General features: G+C 43.6%; 1 protein-coding gene and 1 long non-coding RNA gene across 5 annotated transcripts in view; one reads left to right on the forward strand and one right to left on the reverse strand.

Moving 5' to 3' along the window:
• LOC115468452 overlaps nucleotides 1-773 on the reverse strand; it is a 144472-nt gene extending 143699 nt beyond the window's left edge. For both annotated transcript variants that reach the window (XR_003941872.1, XR_003941871.1), the window contains exon 1: nucleotides 705-773. This is a non-coding gene — a long non-coding RNA (uncharacterized LOC115468452). The remainder of the gene's footprint in view (nucleotides 1-704) is intronic.
• The window catches only part of AKAP9 (A-kinase anchoring protein 9), a 547514-nt gene that overhangs the window by 429004 nt on the left and 92554 nt on the right, over nucleotides 1-25956 (forward strand). For all 3 annotated transcript variants that reach the window (XM_030200158.1, XM_030200166.1, XM_030200175.1), the window contains 7 exons: nucleotides 38-1102; nucleotides 6259-6411; nucleotides 11881-12393; nucleotides 14548-14611; nucleotides 14778-14884; nucleotides 15277-15468; nucleotides 17046-17228. In XM_030200158.1, the coding sequence (XP_030056018.1) occupies nucleotides 38-1102; nucleotides 6259-6411; nucleotides 11881-12393; nucleotides 14548-14611; nucleotides 14778-14884; nucleotides 15277-15468; nucleotides 17046-17228 (2277 nt within the window). The remainder of the gene's footprint in view (nucleotides 1-37; nucleotides 1103-6258; nucleotides 6412-11880; nucleotides 12394-14547; nucleotides 14612-14777; nucleotides 14885-15276; nucleotides 15469-17045; nucleotides 17229-25956) is intronic.

Genomic DNA, 25956 nt, shown 5'->3' on the forward strand with positions numbered 1-25956 from the left:
CTTTTTTTTTTACATTCCTTTTTACTATCTTTTGCAGGTAATTGAGGAAAAAAATGATCTGATCAGGGAACTTGAGGCCCAGACAGAATACCTGAGGAGTGACCAAGAACGCTTAAGGAAAAATAGTGAAGAAGAAATAGAACAACTCAATGAAGTAATTGAGAAACTTCAACAGGAACTAGCAAATATCGAGCAGAAAATGCCAATGGATTTTTCTAGTGCATCACAGGAGGCAGATAGTTTGAAACATCAGCTTGATATGGTGACAGCAGAAAAAGAGGTTTTACAGCAAGAGGTCACCATCACAAAGAATGAACTGAAAGAAACTAGAATAAAAATGAATCTGCTTAAGGAAGAAATAAATACCTTAAAGAAGCTAGAGTCTATAACAAAGGGCCATACAGATATAAAAAATGATAATATGGTGGCAAAAGAGGACAAGAACAAAATTGAAATGTTGGAAGAAGCTCTTAGAGATAAGAGCACTGAGTTCTCAACCCACCAAGGCTTACTGAGATCTGTGGAAGAAAACGCACATGACACAGTCAGCAGCATGGAGATAAAATTACAAGAGCTTCAAGCTATTAATAAAGGCAAAGATATAGAGTTGAGCCAGTGTTATAGCCAAATAGAAACCTTGAAAGAACAAGCCCAGTCTGAGAGAGACCTACATAAACAGAAACTGTTAGCAATTGAAAACTCACTCAGGGAAAAAGTGGCTGCAGCTCTTGTAAGCCAAGTCCAGCTGAAAGCAATTCAGGAGCAAATGAAACTTAGGCAGGTAACAGAGCTTGCTTCAACAAATAGTGAAGAGGTAACCAAAAGTGCACAGACACAAAGTACAGCTCTTAAAATAGATGAGACAACAGATTCAGAATTATCAGTATTAACCATTAGGCTTTCAGAACTGGAGCGTGAGCTAAACAAATTGCATAAGCAGCTGGCATTTGAAAAAGAACAAGCTTGTATTGTACAGAAAGAGGCTTTGGGTAAAGAAAAGGAATTGGCTGAATTACAGCATGCACTTAAACAACTAAAGGACAAACAAAAAGAGAAGGAGGTAGAAGAGAAGCTCAAAAAGGAAAAGATGGATAAGTTTAAGGTAAAAATTTCTCTATTGTTAGTATGCCACTTGTTTCTAGTACAAAAGTATCATTGCAATGCTAATTTGCAGTTGTTCCCACCTTTGTTACTTTCAACCTTATTTTTTCTTGATTTATTCTTGTAGAGGATCATTTTTTTTTTAACTGACAGCCTAACTTGTGTGGCAGATATGTCTAAATTAAGCCTGTTTTATGAATGCTGTTATAAAATTACCAAGGCAAAGCAGACGTGAAGCAAAACAGTGAATTGGGCTATAGATGGAACAACAAGGTGGATCCAAACATGGGAGGAAGCAGGTTTTATTAGAGGACCTGACATGGTCCTTGTTTCAGGGGTCTATAAGCATATACAAAATAACAAAGAAAAAATGTATATATATAGAGACATCAAATATAAATACCAAAATTGTGCATCACAATATTACAGTGCTTTCTGCATAATACCATTGATGACCATATGTAAAAATCCTGGAGGATTGCATAAAAAATAAACATGAATACAAAATAACTTATCAAACTTAATAAACATCTCAGTACGAAATTAATTTCCAAAGGGTCTGAAACTCCATGTGATGGACATGCTGATTTGGTCAAAATGCATATTGATAGGAAACAATGTATTACAAATTTAAAAAAAAATAATGCACATATGGCTTAACACTAAGACAAAATACAAGACAAAATACCTAAAAGAATACACAATCCAGAAATTCACATAATGAAATTCACATCAGAACAATTTCTGTAAAAATGCCACACAGTTGCGCTTTTCCTGATAAAAGACTACATGCAAGTTTTAACCAACTATCCAAAAGGGGGAGAAAAAAGACCTCAGCACACTAAAAAGTGCTCTTTAGCAAAATGGTGGAGCTACAAATCAGCCATCATTGGTCTTAAAAAAAAAAAAAAGCAAAGGCCACCACTCATTAAAACAATATCAGGAAAAGTGAAAACTGTTGTGGACCCAAACAAGAATTCAACCAACTTATTGCTATGCAAAACAATGCAAAAAAGGTACTTGATCTTGTTGTGATCTAAAAATCAGCAATAGCATAGCATCAAGGAATCTTCGTTTTGCCTCGTCTGTGTGAGGGAAATAGTTCCTGTCGAACGACCACAGTAGTCTTCAAAGATAGTGGTTCCAGAACAGAGATTCCAGCATTCAACTTGTCCAATCAGAAAGAGTATCAGTGCAACTCACTAGTCAGAAAAATGCTGACCATTCGATGCGGATGTTTAAGAGCAAAATGTACTCAGAACTCATGGTCAAATTAAAGACCAAAGAAACATTATTTATTTATTTATTTATTTATTTATTTATTTATTTGCTGCATTTGTGTCCCACATTTTCCCACCTATTTGCAGGCTTAATGTGCCTTACAATATGTTACAACAGGAAGAATATAGATACAGATAAGGTATAAATGTAAAATGAACCCATAGTTACAGTGTAGCAAAAGTAATGGGGGCTACATAGGCGGTCGGTGGCCCAACTGTTTGGGGAGGCTAAAGTGGGTGGAGTTAGGGGCGGAGCTTACATCTATAATTGTCTGACAACACACAGAAAAAAAAATAAGTAAAAATGCAATAGTCACAATACCTTTTATTAAATTTAGATATTAGATATGGATCATATGTCAAAGAATAAAGTGGTTGCTCAAAGCATATACTAACCACAATTGCTCAACTGCAAAACACCATGCACAAATTTGTGGAAAAACACACTCAGAACCTTACTGTACCGTAAATATTACACTGGGCAGACCCTAATACACCAATATAGCACCCATACAGAAAATGCAGACCGTCAATAATATGAAACAAGGGATCATAATATCACAATTCTCATGTAGAGCCACAAAACACCCTTTTAGGGTGGATAATGTTCACAATGAGCTCCTTTTATTAACAACCATATGTAGATCCTTCAAGAGGTAGTGTGTCATGATTTAGGCTCTACACCCTTTCTGATGCTTTGGTGCCACCTCAGTAAGGCCAACACACAATCTGTCCACTGCAAAACACTATACACAAACGTGTGCAAAACCACACTCATAACCTTACCATACCATTAAAGCTGCATTGAGCCTGCCATGAGTGGGAAAGCGCGGGGTACAAAATATAACAAAACAAAAAAATAATAATAATAACAGCACTGATTCCAAGGACAGGACGAGCTAGAACCTTATGTGTGGAAAGGCAGCACTGTAATTACACCGGGCTCTAAAACACCAGTACACAACCTAGTGAAAAACAAAAACAGAAAGGGCTGCAAATACTACACATTAGCAGAATACTGCACCTTGATCACACATGAAAACAGATATGAAGGTAAAATACTGAACTAGAAAGTTACCTCAAGAAGTCAGACTCAGCATGCAGCAATACTAGAAAAATTGAAACTTACATGCAAAATAGCACAGATGCACATTTCCAAAACCTGACATATTCCAATTAATAAATTCTGATAAAATACTTTTTTCTACCTGTGTTGTCTGATCATTTAGTTTTTCTATTCGCTTTGGTCCTAGTGTCTTCTGTTTTATGCAGTGTCTTCTTTCCATTTGATATTTTTTCTTTCACCATGTCCACCATCCTCCTGTGTCCTTATGCGTCCTGTCTACCATCTGTAGCCCTGTCCCTATCCTTTCTCCAGTTTCAGCATCTGCCCTCAGTGTTCCAATCCAGCCCTTAAATTCAGCAATTTGCCCCTCCATCCATATCCAGCATTTCTCCTCTCTCCCTTCCCCTCCATCCGTGTGCATCTCCTTCCTTTGTCTTTCCTTCCCTCCATCCTTGTCCAACATTTCTCCTCTCTTCCCTGCCCTCAACTCCATCCACGTCCAGCATTTCTCCTCTCTTCCCTCCCCTCCCCTCCATCCATGTGCATCTCCTTCCTGACTTCCCTCTCCGCCATCCATCCATGTCCAGCAACTCTCCCCTGCCCTCTCCTCCATCCACCCATATCCAGCAAATTTCCTCTCTCCCCTGCCCCCATTCATCCATCCATGTCCAGCAATTCTCCTCTCTCCCCTGCCCTCCCCTCCATCTATCCATGTCCAGCAACTCTCCATTCTCCCCTGCCCTCTCCTCCATCCACCGCTATCCAGCAAATTTCCTCTCTCCCCCGCCCCCATTCATCCATCCATGTCCAGCAATTCTCCTGTCTCCCCTGCCCTCCCCTCCTCTCCTGTCCAGCGATCTCTTCTCTCCCCCTCCCCTCATCTCCATGTCCAGCGATCTCTTCCCTGCCCTCCCCTCCTCTCCATGTCCAGCGATCTCTTCTCTCCTCCTGTCCTCTCCTCCCATCCATGTCCAGCGATTCTCCCTGCCCTCCCTCAGCTCCCCGACAGCCCTTCTCTCCGTTCATTCCTGCCCCCTCCCCCGTGCCCATTTAACCCTTTTATTTTCAGTGGCAGTGACGGCATTGAAGAAGAAAGCACTGCGGGCTCACCTCCAGCTTCTCCTTTCCCTCACACAGTGTCCTGTCTTCTGCAATGATGTATTTCCTGTTTCCGCGAGGGCGGGACACTGTGTGAGGGAAGGGAGAAGCTGAAGGTGAGCTCGCAGTGCTGTCTTCTTCACTGCCATCGCAGCCACTGAAAATAAAAGGGTTACACGCACGGGGAGGGGGCAGGAAGCAACGGAGACCCATTATAGGTTGCCGAAGTGAGGAGCCGGCCCCACGAGTGGGGGGGTGGACGCCAGAGAGGAGAGGAAGATACAATTTTGTTTTTCGAGGAGGAGGCAGCCAGGGGAAGGTACGGTTCAGCTGGAGAGTTAGCCTCCCCAAGCCTCTTATAAGGGGCGCCTATGCATGGTTCCCATGGTTGGCAACTCTTTCCATAGATCAGCCCCTGCCACTAGGTTGACATCCTACACTTCTTACTCAGCAGAAAAGTTAGCTTCTCCATCCAATTCTCAAAATCTGTGCTCTGTAATTAATCAGTTTAGACTGTTGTTGGAGGACGTGATCAAAATGACTAACACAGTAGAATTAAAAAGAGGTTTGGACAAGCTCCTGGAGGAAACATCCATTAAAACATTCAGACAGGTAGGCTTGGGAAAGCCATAGCTCATCCCTTGAAAAGTACTATGAGAAATTTGGTCTATGTTTTTGGATCTGCCAGATAGATAGTTGTAACCAAGGCTTGGGTTTGGGGGGGGGGGGTTGGTGGGAGGTTGCACATGGTCTAGCTTTTTAGCCAGTATCTAATTATGCAAATGAGGCCCCACAGTGACTCTCTGCAGATGACCTTGCATGTCCCCACAGGCCACTCCTGTTGTGTTTCAGACCAGCCAACTATTGATGACAGGAGACTGGTATGGTGGACCTTGGCCAGTTGACTTATGTTCTTATGTCTTCAATAGTGTACCTGCAACTCTCCTAGCCTAAGGAACTGAAGCCAGTAATCAAACATCACTGTCTTGCTCCAGCATTATAAAGGGTATTTTCTGATCCATAGGAATGGTCCAGATAATGAACTTGTTTCATGATACCTTCCAAAGTAATAGTTGGATACAGTCAGCAGCCGAAGTTATTCCATTTAAAAGAACATGCAGCAAAGAAGTGACATTAGAGTTATGGTACTACAATAAGAGGAGGACTGACCATTCGTGCAGCTGGGCAGTGCCCGAGGGCCTAGAGGCTCTGACTGGCGAGACGCTTGTGATCTAGTGGCCTTGGGGGGGGGGGGGGGGGGGGAGAGGAGAACATGTTCTTTCCTGCCCGGCCTGCTGGGCTGTCGCTGTTCCCCCGCACCTAGCACACCGTATTCCTAAGATGGCGGCTGAGACTCCCTGCGGAAGTTTGAGACTGTCGAGACCTGCAAGACTACTGCAGGAAGTCTCAGCCGCCATTTTGAAAACACAGCAGGCGGGGGAATAGCAACAGCGCAGTGGGCAGGAAAGAACATGCCTCCCAGCAGAGGCCACCAGACTACCAGGACCCTTCAGGTAGGAGAGGGGCAGCAGGGGCATCAGCTGCGGCGGCAGGGGGGGGGGGGGTGTTGGGCAGCAGCTAGGTGGGAGGGGGGCCCAGACCACTCTCAGTGTCCAGGGGCCCAAACCACCCTAAGTCTGCCCCCTGCTACAATAAATTATTTGAACAGCCAAGCTTTCATATGCTATCTTTATTTTGTATTGATACATTCAGGTGGTTGCAGAATCAACTAATATTAAAGGAGAAGGTAGCTCTACAGCTGAATTAGAACTTGAGTTGAAGAAAACTAGAGCCGAGGCTGCACTTGCCAAAGAAGAACTAAATAGCTACAGAGAAAAGGCAGAAAAACTTGAAGAGCAGCTATTGGTAAGAGTCAGCGGTTTATAGCTTACTTTATTAATCATGTAAATATCTTAAATTTAAAGTATTGCACAGTTGTATTTTGAGCAGATATTTGAGTTTTGTGTTTTTGTAGTTGTATTCCTTGTACTTTAAATAAGATAACTTGCTTCCAGCAAATACTTAAACATTTTCTGTAATTGTTTGGACATCAGTCACAATTATGGTCAGGTTTTTAACGGAGTTGCATGCCAAAGTTGCAGAAGATTCCAGAGCGATACTTACCAATGCTTTTGTAGCCAGAACCCCATTTTAGTGGCCATAGACAAATACATGACCCAGCCCTACCTTGCTGCAGTTCCACTGCTCCTGGCCATCTTATAGCATCAGCTACAATGCCATCATATTCCCCTGCCTCCAGTGGAACCCACGGAAGGCTAGTTATAGGACAGACTCAGGATGTCTGTACACCTTTGTATCAAGATGTCATTATCAGGTAGTTAGGCCTAGCACTAGCACAACAGGCTTTAAGCCTCTCTTTCTAGCTCAAGTCAATCCAGTTAAATGCTGGCTTCAAAGCCCATTAAAAGGGCCCAAACAGTAGACCTTTGTTATGCTAGTAGCCGGGTCTTTGAGAATAAGCCCTAAAGAAGGAATAAGTCATGCTCCCTATGCATAAGTAATTCTCATAAAGGCTTAAAGAACTTTTCTCATGAATTAAATGATCAAATGAACTTATCCTGCCAGTATAAGGTTTGGAGATCTTACATTCTGTCATAATGGGCAGTGTTCCAAAATGGCTGTACCTAGAGGTCTGTAAGGCATTCCACTGAGTTGTCAGCATAAGTTGGTCTCTGAAGAGAGAGTCCCCCCACCTCCCTATGTTTCAGCTAGTTTCTCTGAATAACTTTTATAGATTTCCCCAAGCACACACACTGTATACTGATTTTTGTGTTTTGCAGTTTCAGTTGTAATTGGAAAAATTAGTTACAGGCCTCAAATTGACCACGTAAAAGGTGCTAAGATACCAATGTCTGGCACCTTGACACCAAAGAGCATGTTCTGCAGCAGGGGACTGTGATGAGGGTGTTGTTGGACAATATGAATACCATAGCATACATCAACAAGTAGGACAGAACCAGGAGTGCAGCAGTAGCTGCAGAAGCTGCCCCTCTATTTCAGTGGGCAAAACAGCATCTGGTTGCCATCTCCGTGGCACATATCATGGCCACACAGAAAATGCAGGTGGATTTTCTCAGCTAGAACACTCTGGACCCTGGAGGGTGGAAGCTCAGATTTTGGGTCTTCCAAATTTTGGTGGATTACTGAGGTGTGCTGGTATTCATGTCTTCTAGGCAGAAATTCCAGAGTTTCCAAGTTTTTCAGTTGCAAGAAGGAGCAGGGGTCCCTGGGCATTGATGCATTTCAAAGGTCTTCTCGCCCAGGATAGTAATTTTATTTTTTTTTTATTTTAGTTACATTTGTACCCCGCGCTTTCCCACTCATGGCAGGCTCAATGCGGCTTACATGGGGCAATGGAGGGTTAAGTGACTTGCCCAGATTCACAAGGAGCTGTGCCTGAAGTGGGAATCGAACTCTGTTCCTCATTTCCCCAGGACCAAAGTCCACCACCCTAAGCACTAGGCCACTCCTCCACTTCGCACTGCTTAGGTATGTCCCACTAGTCTGGATTGGTCTAGGAGGAAGAAAAAGAAGGTGAAGTTTGTTCCTACCTGATAATTTTCTTTCCTTGAGTTCTGCTAGACCAGTCCAGATCTTCTGAATGTGGGGCACCCCCTCGATCTCTTTGACACTCAGTTCAGTCACAAAGTCCCTCAGTTCTGTTCCAGGCCCACAACAGAATAGCACTGGATGTCTTCTGTATGCATATCCTCCCATATCACTTGTGGGGAAGGCTTTGCTAAAACTCAAGCAAAACCGAGATACCTGATCACTCCCTACTTGCTCCGGTAGATCTGGTGCCCTCTTTTTCTAGAGTTATCCTCTGAAGAACCTTGGATATTGGCGTGTTTTCCGACCCTTGTCATGCAGAACGAGGGGTCTCTTGTACACCCCAACTTCCAGTCTCTGGCCTTCACAGCCTGGATGTTGAGAGTTTAGAATTTGCTTCCTTGCATCTTCCTGAAGGTGTCTCCAGAGTCTTGCTGGCTTCCAGGAAAGATTTCACTAAGAGGTGTTAGTCTTTCAAATGGAGGAGGTTTCCCGTCTGGTGTGAGAGCAAGGCACTTGATCCCCTTTCTTGCCCTACACAAACTCTGTTTGAATACCTTCTCTATCTCTCTGAGTCTGGTCTCAAGACCAACTCTGTAAGGGTTAACCTTAGCGCAATTAGGACCCAATGATCAGAAGCAAATTCGGACACTAGAGGCCAATAGCGCCGTACTAGTGCCCATATTTGCTCACGCCCAGTGATCAGAGCCAGTGAGCGCATGTAACAACGTGTTCACCAGTTCTGAACGCAATGAGCAATCAAATGCATGCTATACAGGGCATTACCTATTCTTCCCCAATGCTCAGCAGGCAGCACGCCAAACATTGGTGCTGCTCCCACAGCAAACCATACGCCAGTTCAGAGCTGACGTTAGGGTTTGCATAGTATTGGGAAGGAATGGGGAGCCCTGTCCAGGGTGCATGCTTCTAGGCTTCCTCCCACACACACATGCAGGCCCTTAACCCCAGTTTTCCCTGATGGCCCAGTGGCCTTCTCCCTCCCCCTAGACCCCCCAACATGAGGACACGGGGGCTAGAGATACAATGGATCTCCAGCCCCCCTAACCCAAAAAAACATTCCAGGTGGCCCATGTGAGCTGCTAAGATAACCCCCCACCTGCCCTTGTGGTCTAGCGGCCAACCCCCCCTCCCATACCTCCATGTTGGAGGAGAGAGTAGCCCTCCCTCCTCTTCCAGCACCGCCACCGCTCTTGTGGTCTAGTGACCAATCCCCCCCCCCCCCCCCCAAAATACCTCCACGTTGGAAGAAGGAGTAGCACTCCCTCCTCTTCCAGCGCCGCCTTCAAAATGGCGGCGTCCTGCCCTTCCCATCTCATATGGTAGGGAAGCTCCTGTGTTTGATAAACAATGTGCTCAGGCAGAATTCTCCTGCACAGTACCCCTATGATCAGAGCTAATATCATGCTTAAATTTGCATTCTATTAGCTTTGATCATAGGGGCGGTATAGCCCGCGCTATTCCAGCACTAATTTTAGAGTGTTATTTGGAACAACACGGGGCTTCTGATCACCTGGTCCTCAGTACTTATCATTTAGAAGGTAAGGCCTTCTCTGGACAGCCTCTAGTTGTTCACTTCATGAGAGGTTTGCTTTTGACAAAACCTCCTGTGAAGCCTCTGCCTGTGTCATAGGACCTCAACATCATCGTCACCCAGCTGATGAAAGCTCCTTTTGAGCCACTCGATTCCTGTCATCTGAAGTAATTGACCTGGAAGGTCTTGTTTTTGATGGCTATTATTCAGCTCACAGGGTCAGTGAGCTTCAGCTCTTAAGTTTCATCATAATATAGTATTTGTCCGTGCACACCCTGAGTTCCTGGATAAGGTAGTGTCAGAGTTCCATCTGAACCAGTCAGTTGTCCTTCCAGCATTTTTTCCCCAGACCTAATGCCCATCCTGGCAAGAGCGCACTGCACACCTTGGGCTGCAAGTGAGCACTGGCTTTTACTTGGAGCGGACTAGGCCTTACAGACAGTCCACCCAGCTTTTTGTTTCTTTTGATCCCAACAGGATGAGGGTCACCATCAAGAAACACACCATTTCCAATTGGCTAGCAGATTGCATTGTCCTTGCTTATGCCCAGGCTGAGCTGACTCTTGAAGGTCGTGTCAAGGCTCATAATGTCAGAGCCATGGCTGCATCGGTAGCCCACTTGAGGTCAGCCTCCGTTGAAGAAATTTGCAAGGCTGAAATATGATAGTCAGTCCATACGTTAATATCGCACTACTGCCTTGAGCAGAATACCTGACGTGGTAGTTGGCTTGGACAGACAGTTTTGCAGTATTTGTTTGTGATCTAGAATCCAACTCCACTCCCCTAGGCCCATTCTGTTATATTTCAGGCTGCACTCACACAATTGTATATATTTTCAGGTTATTTACTATTTTGCTGTCGCCGTTGCGAGGTCCATTTGACCTATGGTTGTTGTTTTCGGTGAGCCTGGTTGCTAGGGATTCCCACATGTGAGAGTATGGCCTGCTTGTCCTCGGAGAAAGCAAAGATACTTACCTGTAGCAAGTATTCTCTCCATGGACAGCAGGCCATTCATTCTCACATACCCTTCCACCTCCTCTTGGAGTTGTCTCTATTCTGTGTTCTCACTGTGGGTGGGAAGGCACCTGCGCATTCGTGGTGGAGACACTGCACATGCTGAAAGCTATTTTTAGCTGTTTAAGCTCCACACCAGGAGACGTGAATGATTTCACTCATATGTGAAAATGAATGGCCAGCTGAAAAATTTTGCCATTCAACACAGGCAAATTTAAAGGAGTAGGTATAGATGGAGGGCCAAACAAAATAAGCTTTATTTTATCAGAATTCAATTTCAAATGAACTGAAATTGCCCATTCTTCTACCAAAGAAAAACAGGTTTACATCTGAGAATAGCCTGAAGGGGGGAGACAAAAGAAATTAATAGAGTGATGTCACCATAGGTATAATAAAGAGACCCCCTTTCCCCTTCAATAATTCCTGAAAGTAGCCATAGCCAGGTTAAACATGATGGGGAAAGGGTGAAGCTCTGAGGAACCCCACATGTCATCGCCCAATTCTTAGAAACAACACACTGTTTAACCATAGAGAGAGCCTCAAAATCCGGTGAGGACTCTTCCAGAAATACCAATAGAATCTAATACGTAATAACATCAGGTCATGGTTGAGAAGAAAGGCGGGAGAGGAGAGATATCATAGAGACATTTATCATTTTATTGTAAACCACTTTGATTATGTTAGAAAACTGGTATATCAAGATGTTGTAAACTATTAAACTAAACTGTTAAAACCCCCCATAGCACAAATACAGAGGATGCAAGTCTCTTTCAATTGAAAGGAAGCTTTGGAATGGGGGCTTAGGATGAAGGTGAAAGGGGACAGACTCAGGATTAACCTGAGGAAATACTTCTTCATAGAAAGAATGGTAGATGTGTGGAATGGTCTCCCGTTTGAGGTGGTAGAGACGAAGACGGTATCTGAATTTAAGGAAGCATGGGAGAGGAAAGGGTATTAGATTATATGGATGGGCAGACTGGATAGGCCATAAGGTCTTTATTTCCTGTCATTTTCTATGTACCTGACATCCGCCTCAGTAAAGACCAAAACAAGAAGGTCATTTATTTTTCTGTTATGTTGTAACTAAACAAGGGGAAAACTATAGTTGCTCAGTTTAAATGTCATGTTTAAAAGAACAACGCTTATTTTTGTATAGTTTTAGATGAAGGGTTCCTGATTCTGTTTTGTTTTCTTTTAAGATAAAGGAAGCAAGTATAGCCCAACTTCAGAAGGATCTGTATTGTGTAAAGGAGAATCTAACTCAAGCTGATCAGAAGTTAGCACATTTTATCAAACAGGAAAAGCAACTAGCGGAACTAGGAGACAAAACCACTGTGGATAAATTTGACAGTGCTGCTTCCAAAGAGAAGACTCATCTCCTCAGGCAAAACTCCTCATCCCAGACTGATAAAGCAATGAATGTCTATAACAGCAATCAGACTTCACAAATTCTTGTTAAAGATGCAGAAATTCAGACTGATTTTCCACTTGTCCGAAATGACCGCTCTTCAGAGGAGATCGCGGAGGTAATCAGCCAATATGCTGAAAAGATTGAACAGATGCAGGAGCTGCATGCAGCTGAAATCATGGATATGGAAGCAAGGCATATTATTGAAGCAGAAACACTGAAAAGAGAGCAGTTGGTTGCAGTTCAAGCACTGACAGAAGAGTGTGATGCTTTGAAAGATGTAATACAAAGTTTGACAACAAAGGTCTGTGTTTTCTGTAATGTTTGCAAAACTCTGTCTTGATCATGTAGAACTGTGTCGATCCTTTAGGGTCAGTTCTATAGGTGGATGTTATCTTTTAGGTGCCCTGATGCTGCACAGTGAGAGCCTATTCTATAATGACATCTGCACATCCAGATTTCATTATATAGTATATTATTATAATATGGTGTCAGCAGACCTACATATATGTGACTGCAGTTACACCAGCCATAGATCTGGCATAAATGCAGTGGTTTAAATGTGGCAGGTGCATGCATAATGACATGTTCTATAAGTTATGTGCCTGAGTGACAGCCCTGACTGTGTTCATCCCATGTACCACCCATTTGAATACTGCCAGCAGTTGTTATCTAGGTATGGTCCCAGGTCCAGTTCACAGAGGCAGTGGGTTCGTAGAGGCAGTTGGGTCCAATTCACAGAGACAGTGGGTTCCCAAAGAATATACAATCCACACAGATTTGGATATATATAGAAAGTATATTGTATTTGCATATATGGGATCACAGCACTTAGTACAGGTAAATATTCCAAGCTGTATCTGTATGTGGGTTTAGAGGGGAATCAAGGAGAGACAGGTAAGAATGGGGGGGGGGAGGTGCAGCGAAAGAGGGAAGCCTTGAGGTAGGGCTGGAGATGTGTGTGTGTGTGTGTGTGGAGAAAGAAGGAAAGAGCCTAAGAAAGCAGAGCCATGTGCTCTGGGAGAGAGCTTTGAGATAGAGCTGGGGAAGATAGGGGGGCCAGAGCCGGGGCTCTGGTGGCTGGAGATGGGTGTGTGCAGAGAGAGACAGAGAGAGAAGTAAGAGCAGAACTCTGTGCTCTGCTTTATATATCTCAAAATAACTTCTTTACTTCCCAGCCTTTGATTTCAGCTCTTTCCTTTACCAACTCCAGTTTACTTTCTGAAGTCAGGAAGGTGACCATTTTCACAGGTTCTCCTCTTTGAAGTCCCTAGTTCTGAAGCCTATCTGTCTGGCTTTCTTTTGTTCTCACCAAGAGCACTACTTCCAGATGCCCAGGCATTTTGGAGGTTAAGGCCTACAGGTACCAGGATGCCCGGAGAGGATCTAGGTATGCTAATCAGGAGTAATTAAGAAACAACAGGGCTATCAGCCAGCTGGACAACATTTGGTCCATTTGCTATCCTCTGTGATTCCTGAGGGAGGGGGGAGTTATCAGAAGCTGGTTTTATATTAATCTAAGTATGTCAAGCTGGTTTCATGTTAATTTAAGTATATCCAGCAGTCCTAGTTGGTTTCATAGCAATCCTGACCTCCAGCAATCCTGACATCACCGCTTTTTTTTTCTCATGGAGGCAAGATGGAAGCAAACCTGGATACCTGATCTGTCACTGTAGTGACTGTTCATGTTCCCATACCTCCAGTTATATTGCTCCTGCTACTTCTAGCAGGTCCCCTATCCTGCTTATTCATGTCTCCACAATAGTGAGATGTTTAAGACCCCTTATACCTTATGAGTCCAAGCCTCATGCCTTAGGTTGGGCAGTCACTAGTGGGCGGGGATAACCCAATATGCCACCTCTTACCCATCTTGAAGAATGGACAGTGCATACGGGATGCAGGCTTTTTGGAGGTTAAGGCCTACAGGTACCAGGATGCCCATAGAGGACATAGGTATGCTAATCAGGAGTAATGAAGAAACAACAGGGCTATCAGCCAGCTGAGCAACATTTGGTACATTTGCTGTCCTCAGTGATTCCTGAGGGAGGGGGGGAGTTATCAGAAGTCAGAAGCTGGTGTAATAATAATCTAAGTATGTCAGGCTGGTTTCATATTGATTTAAGTATGTCCAGCAATCCTAGTTGGTTTCATAGCAATCCTGACAAATACCTCCTTTCATTTACGCACTATGCAATTTTGGGAATGCTCTTACAGAATAGTGCTTAGTAGCCCTGCTGCCACTTAGGCACATGTGGACACTTATCCTCCAACGTGCAAGTTTTCTTTACATTATGTGCTTAGATGTCATGAAAATGCAGGTGCCTAGTTATAGAATTATCATTTTTGTGTCATATGTATAGGCGGTAAATAAATCCTAATAAATAAATAGAAGGCATATTACAACACTATTTTCTATTAAATAAAGCATTCGTAACATTTTTGTTTTGTTTTTGTTTAGGAAATCATAATTCCTGGATTAGGACAAACAGACTCTTCCCAAATCAGAGATGGATATCCGAGTGGTAAGATTTAATTGCTTTAAAACTGATTGAGAAGTTAGTTTTCATAGCAGGCTGTGTGTCACATAACATACTTGACAAAACTCTACATATTATGCAGGACTGTACAAGCAACTGTGCATTTTTAGTCTTTGTTATAAACAAAAGTGGTCATTTTTCTTTTCATCAGATACTAGTTCAGACTCGAATCAAAGAATCTATGGTGCCCAAAGTCATAAGTTTGATACAGTTTCAGAAGCCAGAACATCAGCAGATATGCTTCCAAATAGAATAAAGGTAAGAGAGAAATCATGTTCTAGAGAAAATGTGTTATGCACATTGTTGCTCTTTGTGATATTACTGCATTCTGCTTCCTTAACTGGTACAAGATATCACCACAAGGTTCAGTTCTTTGCTCTCATGTTAAGGTATTGTAGCCCTTTCTACCTTTCTCTCTGAAAGTATAGAACCTGCTAAGTGCGTTAGCAATAATAATTATATTTTTGCAAGGCCCTGTGTTGATAGAAGGTCCGTATAAGCTCAGGCACTACTTACAAATATAAACGTCTGCTGTGAGAAAATGCCAGTGTTTCCTATGTGTAAAACATATGTATGTGCTGTTCACCAGACCATAGAATAATTATTTTGCTATGCAGACAAATATTTAAACCAAATTCTTTGTTTAACAGGGCTTGCTAAATGCAGTCCATCAGGAGGGCGTACAAGTGTTGTCTCTCACTGAGCTGCCCCCTGCTGATAAAGATGTTCAGTCAACCATGCTGGCTTCACAGTTTTGGCTGGAGGAGAGGAAAAATTTCCTAGGCACTATTGCATCCCTGAAAGATGTGATTGCAAAAATGCAGGTCCACCCACAAGCAGAGGTAATAAATATTTCCCAACTGGTAACAAAGCGGGTGGAGGTCTGTTTTTTTTTGTTTGTTTGTTTGTTTTTTCTTTTCTTTTTTAGTCTTGAATAGTCAGTGTTTTTGCATTGTAAAAATAAAATAGAAAAAACATATTTGCTTTCTAAAACTAAAAAATGAACAAAACAGCCACATACCTCAGAACATGAGCATTTTAACTGTTTTGTGTTTTGAATACTGGTGCTCTTCTAAAGAATACAAACCCATGACAGAAGTTGTTTAGTAGATAAAATGTATATTTGGTACTTTTGAATGAGGCGTGGTATCTTAACTAACAAAAGCTAGCAGCGAAACCTAACCTGATGCTTTAGTGAGAATAACCCAGGCATGGTTGGTGTATTTTGTATATACTGCCATTCACAGGACATCATAAAAGTTTACAAATTTCTAACATTTGGAAGAAACAAAGTAACACAATCATACTATGCAGTAACATCAATTTAGAAATTGAAACATGCAAATAGCAAGAAGTAAGATAAAAATACGATAGCAAACATATAGGAGTGAGATCCATTTCACCTAGGAGTGGCCTAACACTATATTAACCCCGGTCCACCTCAAAAGCTTGCATAAAGAAATATGTGTCAAGACCAGCCTTGAATTTGGGAAAAGAGGATTCTAGCCATGGATACTGAGGGATTGAGTTTCAAAGTAAAGGGGCCAGTCAGTAGAACACAGAATGCTATGTGCACTGTAGCGTGCTTAGGAAGGATTTGGTACAGATAGCAGTTAGTATTTTGTGAACATAAAGTACGGGCTGGGGTATAAGGAACTAGCACAGTCTGAGATTTTTTGAAAATAGATAGTTAACCAGTTATCACAGCATTACGGTAACTTATACAATTGATTAGTAACACATGGGCTAAAGAACATTGTTCATCATTCTCTAGGAAAGGCTTAATGGTTTATATGTGCCTGAGCCCTGAGGTGAAAAAAAAACAGGATTTAACAAATGATGATTGGGGATTTCAGGGAGCAACTTAAAGATAGCCCAAAAATCAGAGGAGGAGTGTCGGTGTCAGGGAGCAACCAGTAACCCACATAGCCTGAATTTTAGATGAATTGAGTAACAAGTGATTGGCCTTAAGTGAATCAGCGATTCTGTGCAGACAGTTGTGGAGGAAAGAAGGATTTGGGGTGGGGGGGGGGGGAGAAGGTAAACAACCAGATTGCATCAGTGAAGTAATGAGCAAGGGGAGCTAGTGGACTCAGAAGGATGTTAGAAAGGCAGTTTTATAAAAGTTTAGTTCCACAGGTGTAGCACAGTTATATCTGTGGAAATGCTTTTGAAAAATAACTCTATGTAAATTATTTAATTTCCAAGTTTAGTTTATGGTCTTAGTTCTGTTGCTAAAAAGGAGCCCTTGTTAGATTGTGCAGGACAGCACTGTGAAAAAGAGTTAGAATGGAGGAGAGCTACAATAGTAAACAGAAAATAAATGTTAGAGCAAAGTCCAAAAATGTGTATTTTGGGCAATATTGTCTCAGAATGTTTTTACATAAATGTATTTTTTTACATGCAAATATTTTTATAGGAGAGTACTGAATTATCAGTACATATCCCAGACTGGCGAGGTGAACTTCTTCATGCTGTTCAGGATGTCTTTCTAAAGGAAGCAAATGTCCTGCGAGCAGCATTTCATACACAGCTGGCATCCTTGGGTACCACAGAGGCAGCGATATTGGTGAGCCAGTTGGAAGACAGAGTGCAAGAACAGGTAAATTTTAAGAAAAGATGGCAAGCATTCCTTAGACTGGATGAGATGAGCATATCCTACCTAATATGTCTTTTTAATAAAATATTTTATGTTTCAGAAAGCTTTTTTGGAATTATTAATTATTATAGTATAAAAATTAGTTTTCTTGCCTTCTCCAAGGTCAAGCAGGATTGCCAAATCCTCATATATCGATGACACATGCGTGGAAAGCACTGCCCCAGCAACTTTTCTAGAAGCCTTTGAGTAGGTTCACAGCACATGTGCGCATGTTCCCACCTGCTGCTTTTGCATTGGACCTCTTCAGTCTGAACTTTTCTATGGAACCATTCAGACACATATTTCCATCATGGTCACCTCAACCCCTGCATGATTTTTCCTAACTCTTTGCTCAAGTCTTAAGTCCTGTCGCTGTGTCATGTTCTTTACGCGAGTACCCCATAGTTCCTTAGTCATGTTTTTCAAGTTTTATTTCTTTTATCGCATCGGCTCAGTGGGGGCCACCGATAGTCCTCAAGCTCCTAACCAGTGAATTTTTGTCACCATCAACTTATTTGATTTCATTAAAGTTCTTTTTTCCAGGTGAAATGTCTCAAAAAAGGAGGACCTCCATGGCATCAAAAGTGTTCCCAGTGCAACAGGACCATATCCATAATGGATACCTACTCATTTTGCCTGTGGTACCTGGCACCAAACCATGCCCCCCTCTCATTATATAAGAAAATAAGCATTGCCATATTGGGACAGACTGAAAGTCCATTAAGCCCAATATCCTGTTTTCAACAGTGGCCAATCCAGGTCACAAGTACCTGGCAAGATCCCAGAGCAGTAAAACAGATTTTATGCTGCTTATCCTAGAAATAAGCAATGGATTTTCCCAAGTCAATCTAAATAATGGCTTATGGACTTTTCTTTTAGGGAATTATCTTGTGTCAAAGAGAGGAATCTGTGGTAGAGAAAAGCAGAGATAAATGTTTTTCAGTTATAAGACCAGCCAATTGATATTGGTGACCAAAACATCGGTCTCCATGGGTCCAGGAGCTGCTTCAGATGCTAGGGATGTGTTAACCTCATCAACCTCGATACTGAGCATTGGTAGAGCCCACCAGGAGTGGTCATTGTCCATTGCTCATCCAAAGAAGAAGAAAGATTCAACATCTTCAGTGCTAAGGGTGCATGATGCAGGACATTCAGCATCACTCTCCATTGAAGCATGCCACCAAGAGAATTGAGCTTACTGGCATCCTCAAAGCATCCTCAGCACAAGGAACGTTCACCCTCCATGCCATCAGAGAGGGTGCAACAGCCTCTGCAGACCAGAGATTTTGCTTCTGATATGTGTCTGGTGACTCTGGAGGATGTGGCTACTCCTACTGTGGTGCTCGTGCCTTTGTCAATGGCAGCCTTCAAGGACCAGCTCATGCAGAAGTTCAAGGAATGGATGGAGCACTCAGTGCAATGTTGCAATTCAACATCATCGATTTTGAGGTCAGAGGTAATCCAGCCGGGGCAGAGAGAGCAAGGAACCAGCGAGGCGCCGACACCCCCCAGTGGCGTGCACCCGGGGCGGACCGCCCCCCCCCCCCCCCGCCCGCCCCCCCTTCCTACGCCACTGAGTGGAACAGGTAGATGTGACTTGCTTGTTTACTCTTTCCATAAATACTAGGACTTAGGGGCACACATTGAAGCTACAAAGTAGTAAATTTAAAACAAATTGGAGAAAATATTTCTTCACTCAATGTGTAATTAAACTCTGGAATTTGTTGCCAGAGAATGTGGTAAAAGCAGTTAGCTTGGCAGGGTTTAAAAAAGGTTTGGCTGGCATCCTAAAAGGAAAGTCCATAAGCCCATTATTAAGATGGACTTGGGGAAAATCCACTTCTTCTTTCTTTCTAGGATAAGCAGCATTAAATGTACTGTTTTGGGATCCTGCCAGGTACTTGTAACCTGGATTGGCCACTGTTGGAAACAGGATGCTGGGCTTGATGGACCTTCAGTCTGTCCCAGTATGGCAACACTTATGTTCTTACGCCTCTCCCAACCAAATGAAACTGCTATGCTTTTGGTCCTCCCTGCCCCCTCCCCATCCCAATGCTTCCCCGACAACTTCCACCATATATCCATGTGGTAGAAAAACTGAAACCATATTTAATGCAAGGGGCCCTACATCCCGCTAACCCCCACCCACACCCCTGTTCCATTCAAGGATAATGAAGATAGTGGAAATAATGACGCCATAACCTATTCAGTCCCAGTCCCACCCTCCTAGCAATCACAATAACATACCCCCATCACATTCACAAAGGAAGTCATTCTTTGAAGAATCAATTATCTCTTATAACTATACAGGTCTAGGATCAAGTATGTTCTTCACTCATGCCTTGCAGTTGGTTAGCATATTCATGTGCTGCACTGTAGGTGTCAAACAATTTCCATTCTCTGTTTACATATACTTTAAGCAAAGCAGGGTAAAGCAACAGTTCAGCGCTGCGTGCGTCTGGTAGCACTATACAAATGCTAATAATAATAAAACAAATTTTACGCTCATGGAGCACAGCAAAGGGGAGTGAATTTCCTGCAGGGATACCAATTAATCTTGAAAGACTTTTATGTGCTCATCCTTATATTTTAAGGTATCTCTCTTCTAACAATAGCCGGTGAGTATTTCCACTTTGTGAATGTAGTTGTGCAGTTTGAAAATGACAATGCAAGCCTGGCATCCATCTTGTATGTGGCCCACCTTGTGCACACACTCTAGGCAGAGAGATCCCACACTAACCAACAGTGTGAATTCCTTTGCAAGCCAGTGCTCCAACACTGTGGACAGGGACCTCTCAGGAACTTGCTCCAGAAGCCCCACAGTCCGTAAGTTGCTGCAACAGGAACGATTCTTGAGATTGTTGATTTTGTCCCCATATTCTCTAACCTGCTTCTCCATCATCCCAAGAGTTTTATCCGCCTGCTTAGAGGTGTCCTCCAGGGAGGATACCCAATGTTCCAACTCACCAATTCTTCAATTTGTATCTTCCAGAAAGGGTTCAATGTGAGCACTTTACCCCAAATATTGCCTGAGGTGTGGCTCCAATGCCCGGCCAACTGCTTCAGTTAACTGGGTAAGTTGCTGATCTGTAAAGGCTGGTCCTGCCACGGGGGTGACGTTCGCCATCTTGCCATCAGCTGCTTTCACTTTTTCTTTCTCCTTTTCTGGGCCCTGGCTGGATATCTCGCCTCCTGAATGGCTGCCAGGGCTTCGTCCAACACCAGGGGGTGCACCGGCATCAAGGAGGTCTCCACCACCCTCAACATCGGGCACAGGTAGCAAGCCCCGGAACCGATCTGCATCGGATCTAACACCAAGGATATGAGTGGATTCAACGTCATCTTCGTCGACACCTACGGCAGCTCAGAGTTGGCATTAGGGTTTGCGACACATTGGGGATAAATGGCTTGCAGGCCCCCCCACCCCCCCCAATAGAACCCGAACCCCCCCCCCCATTGCAGGAGCCCCGACACCCCCCCACCTCAAGCCAGCAACACAGATACAGGAGGTCCCCCCCGACACAAGTTCACGGGGGACTGGAGATCCAGTGGATCTCCAACACCCCCCCCCCCCCAACAGCCAAAACAAAAAGCCCTGGTGGCCCAGTGGACTGCAAATGCAAGTTCCCCCCCCCCCCCCAACCTGGTGGTTTAGAGGCCCTATTCCCCCCCCCCCATACCTTAGTGGTGGAGGAGGGAATAGCACACTCCCAGCACCACCTTGAATGGTGGCACCCAGCCCTGCCTAGTGTATCACTACCATATAAGGGAGCTTCACTACCATATAAGGATTTTGCCCTTTATATGGTAGTACTAGTGAAGCCCTCCCACCACATTCCAGAATGCACTGGGTAGGGCTGGGTGCAGCCATTTCCAGGCAGCGCTGGAAGAAGAAGGAGTATGCTACTCCTTCCTCCACCACTAAGGTACAGGGGGAGAAGAGGGCTGCTAGACCACCAGGCAGGGGGGCCTGCATTTGCAGCCCCCTGGGCCACCAGGAATTTTTTTTGGGGTGCTGGGGGGTTTGGAGGGCTAGAGATCCACCAGGTCTTCAATCCTCCTATGAACTTGGGTCGGGGGGACTGGAGGTCTGCCGGACCTCCAGCCCTAGTGTCGCTGGCTTAGGGTGGGAGTGTGGAAGTTCAGAGGGGGGCACTAGGCCACCAGGGCCTGCAGTTGGAGGGGGATCTGGGGGTCCCACGGACCTCCAACCACTGTGTTTGACAGATCCGGGCTTTTGACAGCCCGCACCTCCCAAATAAGTGCAGGAGGATTGTGCCTGATCAGAAATAATAGCGTGCTTAAATTTGCATGCTATTATCACTGATCATAGGGGCAGTAAAGCCCTGCGCTGTTCCGGCGCTATTTTTAGAGAGCTGTTTGGAACAACGCGGGGCTTTTGATCATCTAGTCGTAAGAGAGGAGTTGACAGGATTGCTACAGCTCCCAAGTGCTCAGGCATCGAGGGTGCTTGCACCAGCTGTAGCACTCAGCTACTCCAACCTCGAGGTCCATGACACCCCTGTGGAGCAGTTTCCAATTCCTGTGCATCGAAAACATCAGTATCGGTGCCTCCCTGTGCATGGCACCACTCAACATTGGGAGAGGAAGCTCCCTTGAGGTTGAGATGTGAGCAGGCACCATGCACCCGACCCCAAGGCCTGGACATACCTCCAGCCAGCTGAGACAGGGGCAGTCTGATCAAGATTTTTTTGCTGAGTCTGACATGGACCGGTCATGGGAGTCTGATGAAGAGTTAGACTACTACTCAGAGGAGAGGTCTTTTAGCATACCCTCCCCCTGACTGGCTCAGTTGGAGGCTTCCTTCTCTCATCTCTTTTACTCATTTTGTTAAGAAAATGGCGGAGGCCATTCTCTTTAAATTGGTAATGGAGGACAAACCTAGGGCAGAGTTATTTCAGGTCCTAGAGTTTGATTCTCCACCCAGAGATTCTGTGACAGTTCCACTGCACAACATTCTCCAGGATGCACAATTGAAGAACTGAGAGACCGATCTCTCTGTACAGGTTGCACCAAAAAAAGTGGATTGCATGTATTGGATTCAGAAGCTCCTGGATTCGAGAAAGCCAGTTACCACACCACTCCTTGGTGGTCAAATCCGCTCTCAAAAGAGCTAGGAGTTCCAGGTCTCATGCCTTGGCGCCCCCAGGTAGAGAGGCTCAGACCCTAGATTCCTTTGGGAGGAAAGTTTATCAGGCCTTGATACTAGTCTCCCGCATCCAGGACTACCAGCTCTACAGGAGCATTTACTTGCAGTCTTTGGTCCACAGTGTACTAGACTTTGCAGACTCTCTCCCACAGGAGCAGGCTGTTGAGCTTAGCTGGCCAAAAAAACAGAAGGACTGTCAAAAATATTTGGGCAGGGCGTGTACGATACTTTTGACATTGCATCCAGACTCTCCACTTTTAAGTGTGGGGATGCGCAGATTCTCGTTGCTGGTACTGCGGTTGAGGAGAGGCTAGTGGACGTAATCTTTTTGGGGGCAAAGTGGAAGACCTCATCAAAAAACATACTGATACCATCCAGTCCCTTTCCCGGTGGCCGCCTCCTGTGTCCTCCTCTTCTAGGAGGTTTTCTGGCAGGCCTCAAAGGAAGCAACTATTATTCTACATCTGCCCATCCCTAGCAGCAGCCCCAGACCCAACGCTCTCAGGCCTGCCAGTATCAACAGAAATCACAGCCTGCTCCCCAGGCAAAAGTGGGGGCAAGCTTTTGACTGGCTCCAGAGGACATAGCCGCAGTCAAAGTATCCATTCCGGATGACCTACTGGTAGGGGAGAGGCTGAATTTTTACCAAGAAATGTGGCCCCTTATAACCTCCAACCAGTGGGTACTCTGAATAGTCTGAGCGGGATGCTGTCAATTGGCAACAAACACCTCCAAATTGCCCACCATGAGCATCTCTTCTCACCGCTCGGCATGAGCAGGTAATACTAGAGGAACTCTCTGCTCTTCTCCAGACCCTACTAGTGGAACTCTCTGCTCTTCTCCAGGCCCACTCGGTCATCCCCACCTTAGTAATTCCCTTATCCTCTTATTTGGCATGTTTGTCCTAATTAGATTGTAAGCTCTGTCAAGCAGGGACTGTCTCTTCATGTTCAAGTGTACAGTGCTACGTACATCTAGTAGCGCTATAGAAATGATAAGCAGTAGTAGTAAGTAAATCTGTGGTAGAATAGCAAAGAAATGTGTTAATTTCACTGAGAGGGTGGTAGATACCTGGAATGCCCTTCCGCGGGAGGTGGTAGAAACGGTAACAGAATTCAAAAATGCGTGGGACAAACACAAATCCTGTTTAGAAGGATTGGATCCAAAGAAGCTTAGGTAGGAAAACCGGTGCTGGGCAAAATTCTACAGTCTGTGCCCTGATCAAGGCTGAATAGATTTGTATGGGCTGGAGTGGAGTTTTCGGGGGCTTTGACAACAACTTTAGAAAGTTTAGAACAAGGCCAGTGCCGGGCAGTCTTCTATGGTCTATGCCCTAAAAATGACAAGGATAAATCAAGTTCAGGTATACATATGATGAATCACATCATACCATATGTATAAGTTTATTTTGTTGGACAGACTGGATGGACTGTACAGGTCTTTATCTGCCATCATCTACTATGTTACTATGTAATAGCAACCTGTTTGGCAGATGTAGAGCCCTAGCTGGTGTGAGGGGCAGGAATTCTGTTGCAACTATTAGGAAGACTACTGACGGCAATGGAAGTGATGCAATCAGAAGAGGCTAACACAACCTTGATAAATTTGATTTAGGGAAAGTTTTCAGTACAGTGTCCTGGGGCTGTTTGTGGTATGTTCTTGCCAGATTTGGTTTTACCAATTCAATGCTAGAGTATATAAAAATTCTTTATTGATATCCCAAAGCTCGAGTCCTAGTAAATTAGCGTATTTTTCAAGGGGTTTGAGATAGGTCAGGGAACCTGAGAGGGCTATCCCCTTTCTCCGATTTTGTTCATCTAGTATGTAGAGCCTCTACCTCAAAAATTGCTGCAGGATCCTCATGTGCAGGGGATACAAGTTAGGGCCTAGGAATTAAAAGGTACACTTTATGCAGAATTATACACAAGAACATGATTAAAAATTAAAACTATACAAAATAATGATGTAATTTGTGACATCGTGAGAGTGGATAAACACATACATGATGTGAGAATTACAAAGAAAATATTTTTAACATTCATAGTATGAATATACTCAAGAATAAACTAAATATATATAAAGAGCAAGATCAAACGTTGACATCACGGAGTAAATAATTACAGATTTGAAATGTCAGCGTGCCATGCAAATGCCATAGGTCTAGTACAAAACAATTAGTGATACAATACAGGTGGAATAAAGTGAAACTTTATATAACCCCTACCAGCCTTGGGATTACAACTTGGGTGAGATACTGGCAAGAGCCCTTAATATAGCAATCTTATTTTTAAAAAATAAAATTGCATTGTTAGATAATAATTGTTAGATAATTAAGCAATTTCCTACATAAAACAATTAGCAAAAGCTACATCTGTAAATGGATGAATCTAAAAAAAAAATGTATGAAAATTTTTATAAAATACAATTTTATGTACAAACAACCTGCCCAGCAGTCTGACTGCTTGATGGTGGGCACATTAAATTTACACATAAAATTGAATTAAAAAAAAATTCACCAGTTTTTAGATTCATCTGTTTAGAGATGTAGCTTTTGTTAATTGTTAATTATATCATTACTTTGTATATTTTTCATTTTTAATCTTGTTTTTGTGTATAATTCTATGAATGTGCTTATTTGGTTTTTTTATGTTGTTTTAGACCCCTGATGCAGTCGCTATGTTGTTGAGGCCTATATTAGATTTGACAGTTGCCCTCCTTTGGAGGCTCCTGTTGCTTGCTTTTGGGTCTGCATGAGAAAAAAATGTATTTGTAGAAACATTTGGTATATATTTAGAATGAGTGTACTATTAAGCTGTACTCTCCAGATTTCTTTACAGATTCATTGAATGATACAGTAAAATACTATTTACATTACAAGTGATTAGTTTCAACTTTTATCACAGAGTTATGATATCAGTCTTGTTTTGGGTTCAAGGATAACTTATTTTCTGAAAGCCAAAACCAAATGGATTTAAGGCCTTGATTGATAAAGTAATTTTATCTGTCTGTACCTGAGCAATAATTTGTTGAACACTGTCTGGATAACAGAAACATTTGAACCCATATTTCTCCGAGGACAAGCAGGCTTCTATTTTCTCACAAGTGGGTAACATAGTAACATAGTAGATGACGGCAGAAAAAGACCTGCACGGTCCATCTAGTCTGCCCACGATAAACTCATATGTGTATACCTTACCTTGATTTGTACCTCTCTTTTTCAGGGCACAGACCGTATAAGTCTGTGCAGCAGTATTTCCCGCCTCCCAACCACCAGTCCCGCCTCCCATCACCGGCTCCGGCACAGACCCCGTATAAGTCTGCCCTCCCCCATCCTAGCCTCTCAACCACCAACCCCTCTTCCCCCCGCCACCCAATTTCAGCTAAGCTTCTGACACCGATCCACATCACCTGGTCTTGCATTTATGCCAAAGTAAAAAGTAGAGCTTTGTGAAACGCGAGCCACTCTCCATTGCGCATGCACGAGTGCCTTCCTGCCTGTCGCATGAGCGCGGTCTCCTCAGT

This window comes from Microcaecilia unicolor, chromosome 1 (genome assembly GCF_901765095.1).
Source record: "Microcaecilia unicolor chromosome 1, aMicUni1.1, whole genome shotgun sequence".
Classification (NCBI taxonomy): domain Eukaryota; kingdom Metazoa; phylum Chordata; class Amphibia; order Gymnophiona; family Siphonopidae; genus Microcaecilia; species Microcaecilia unicolor.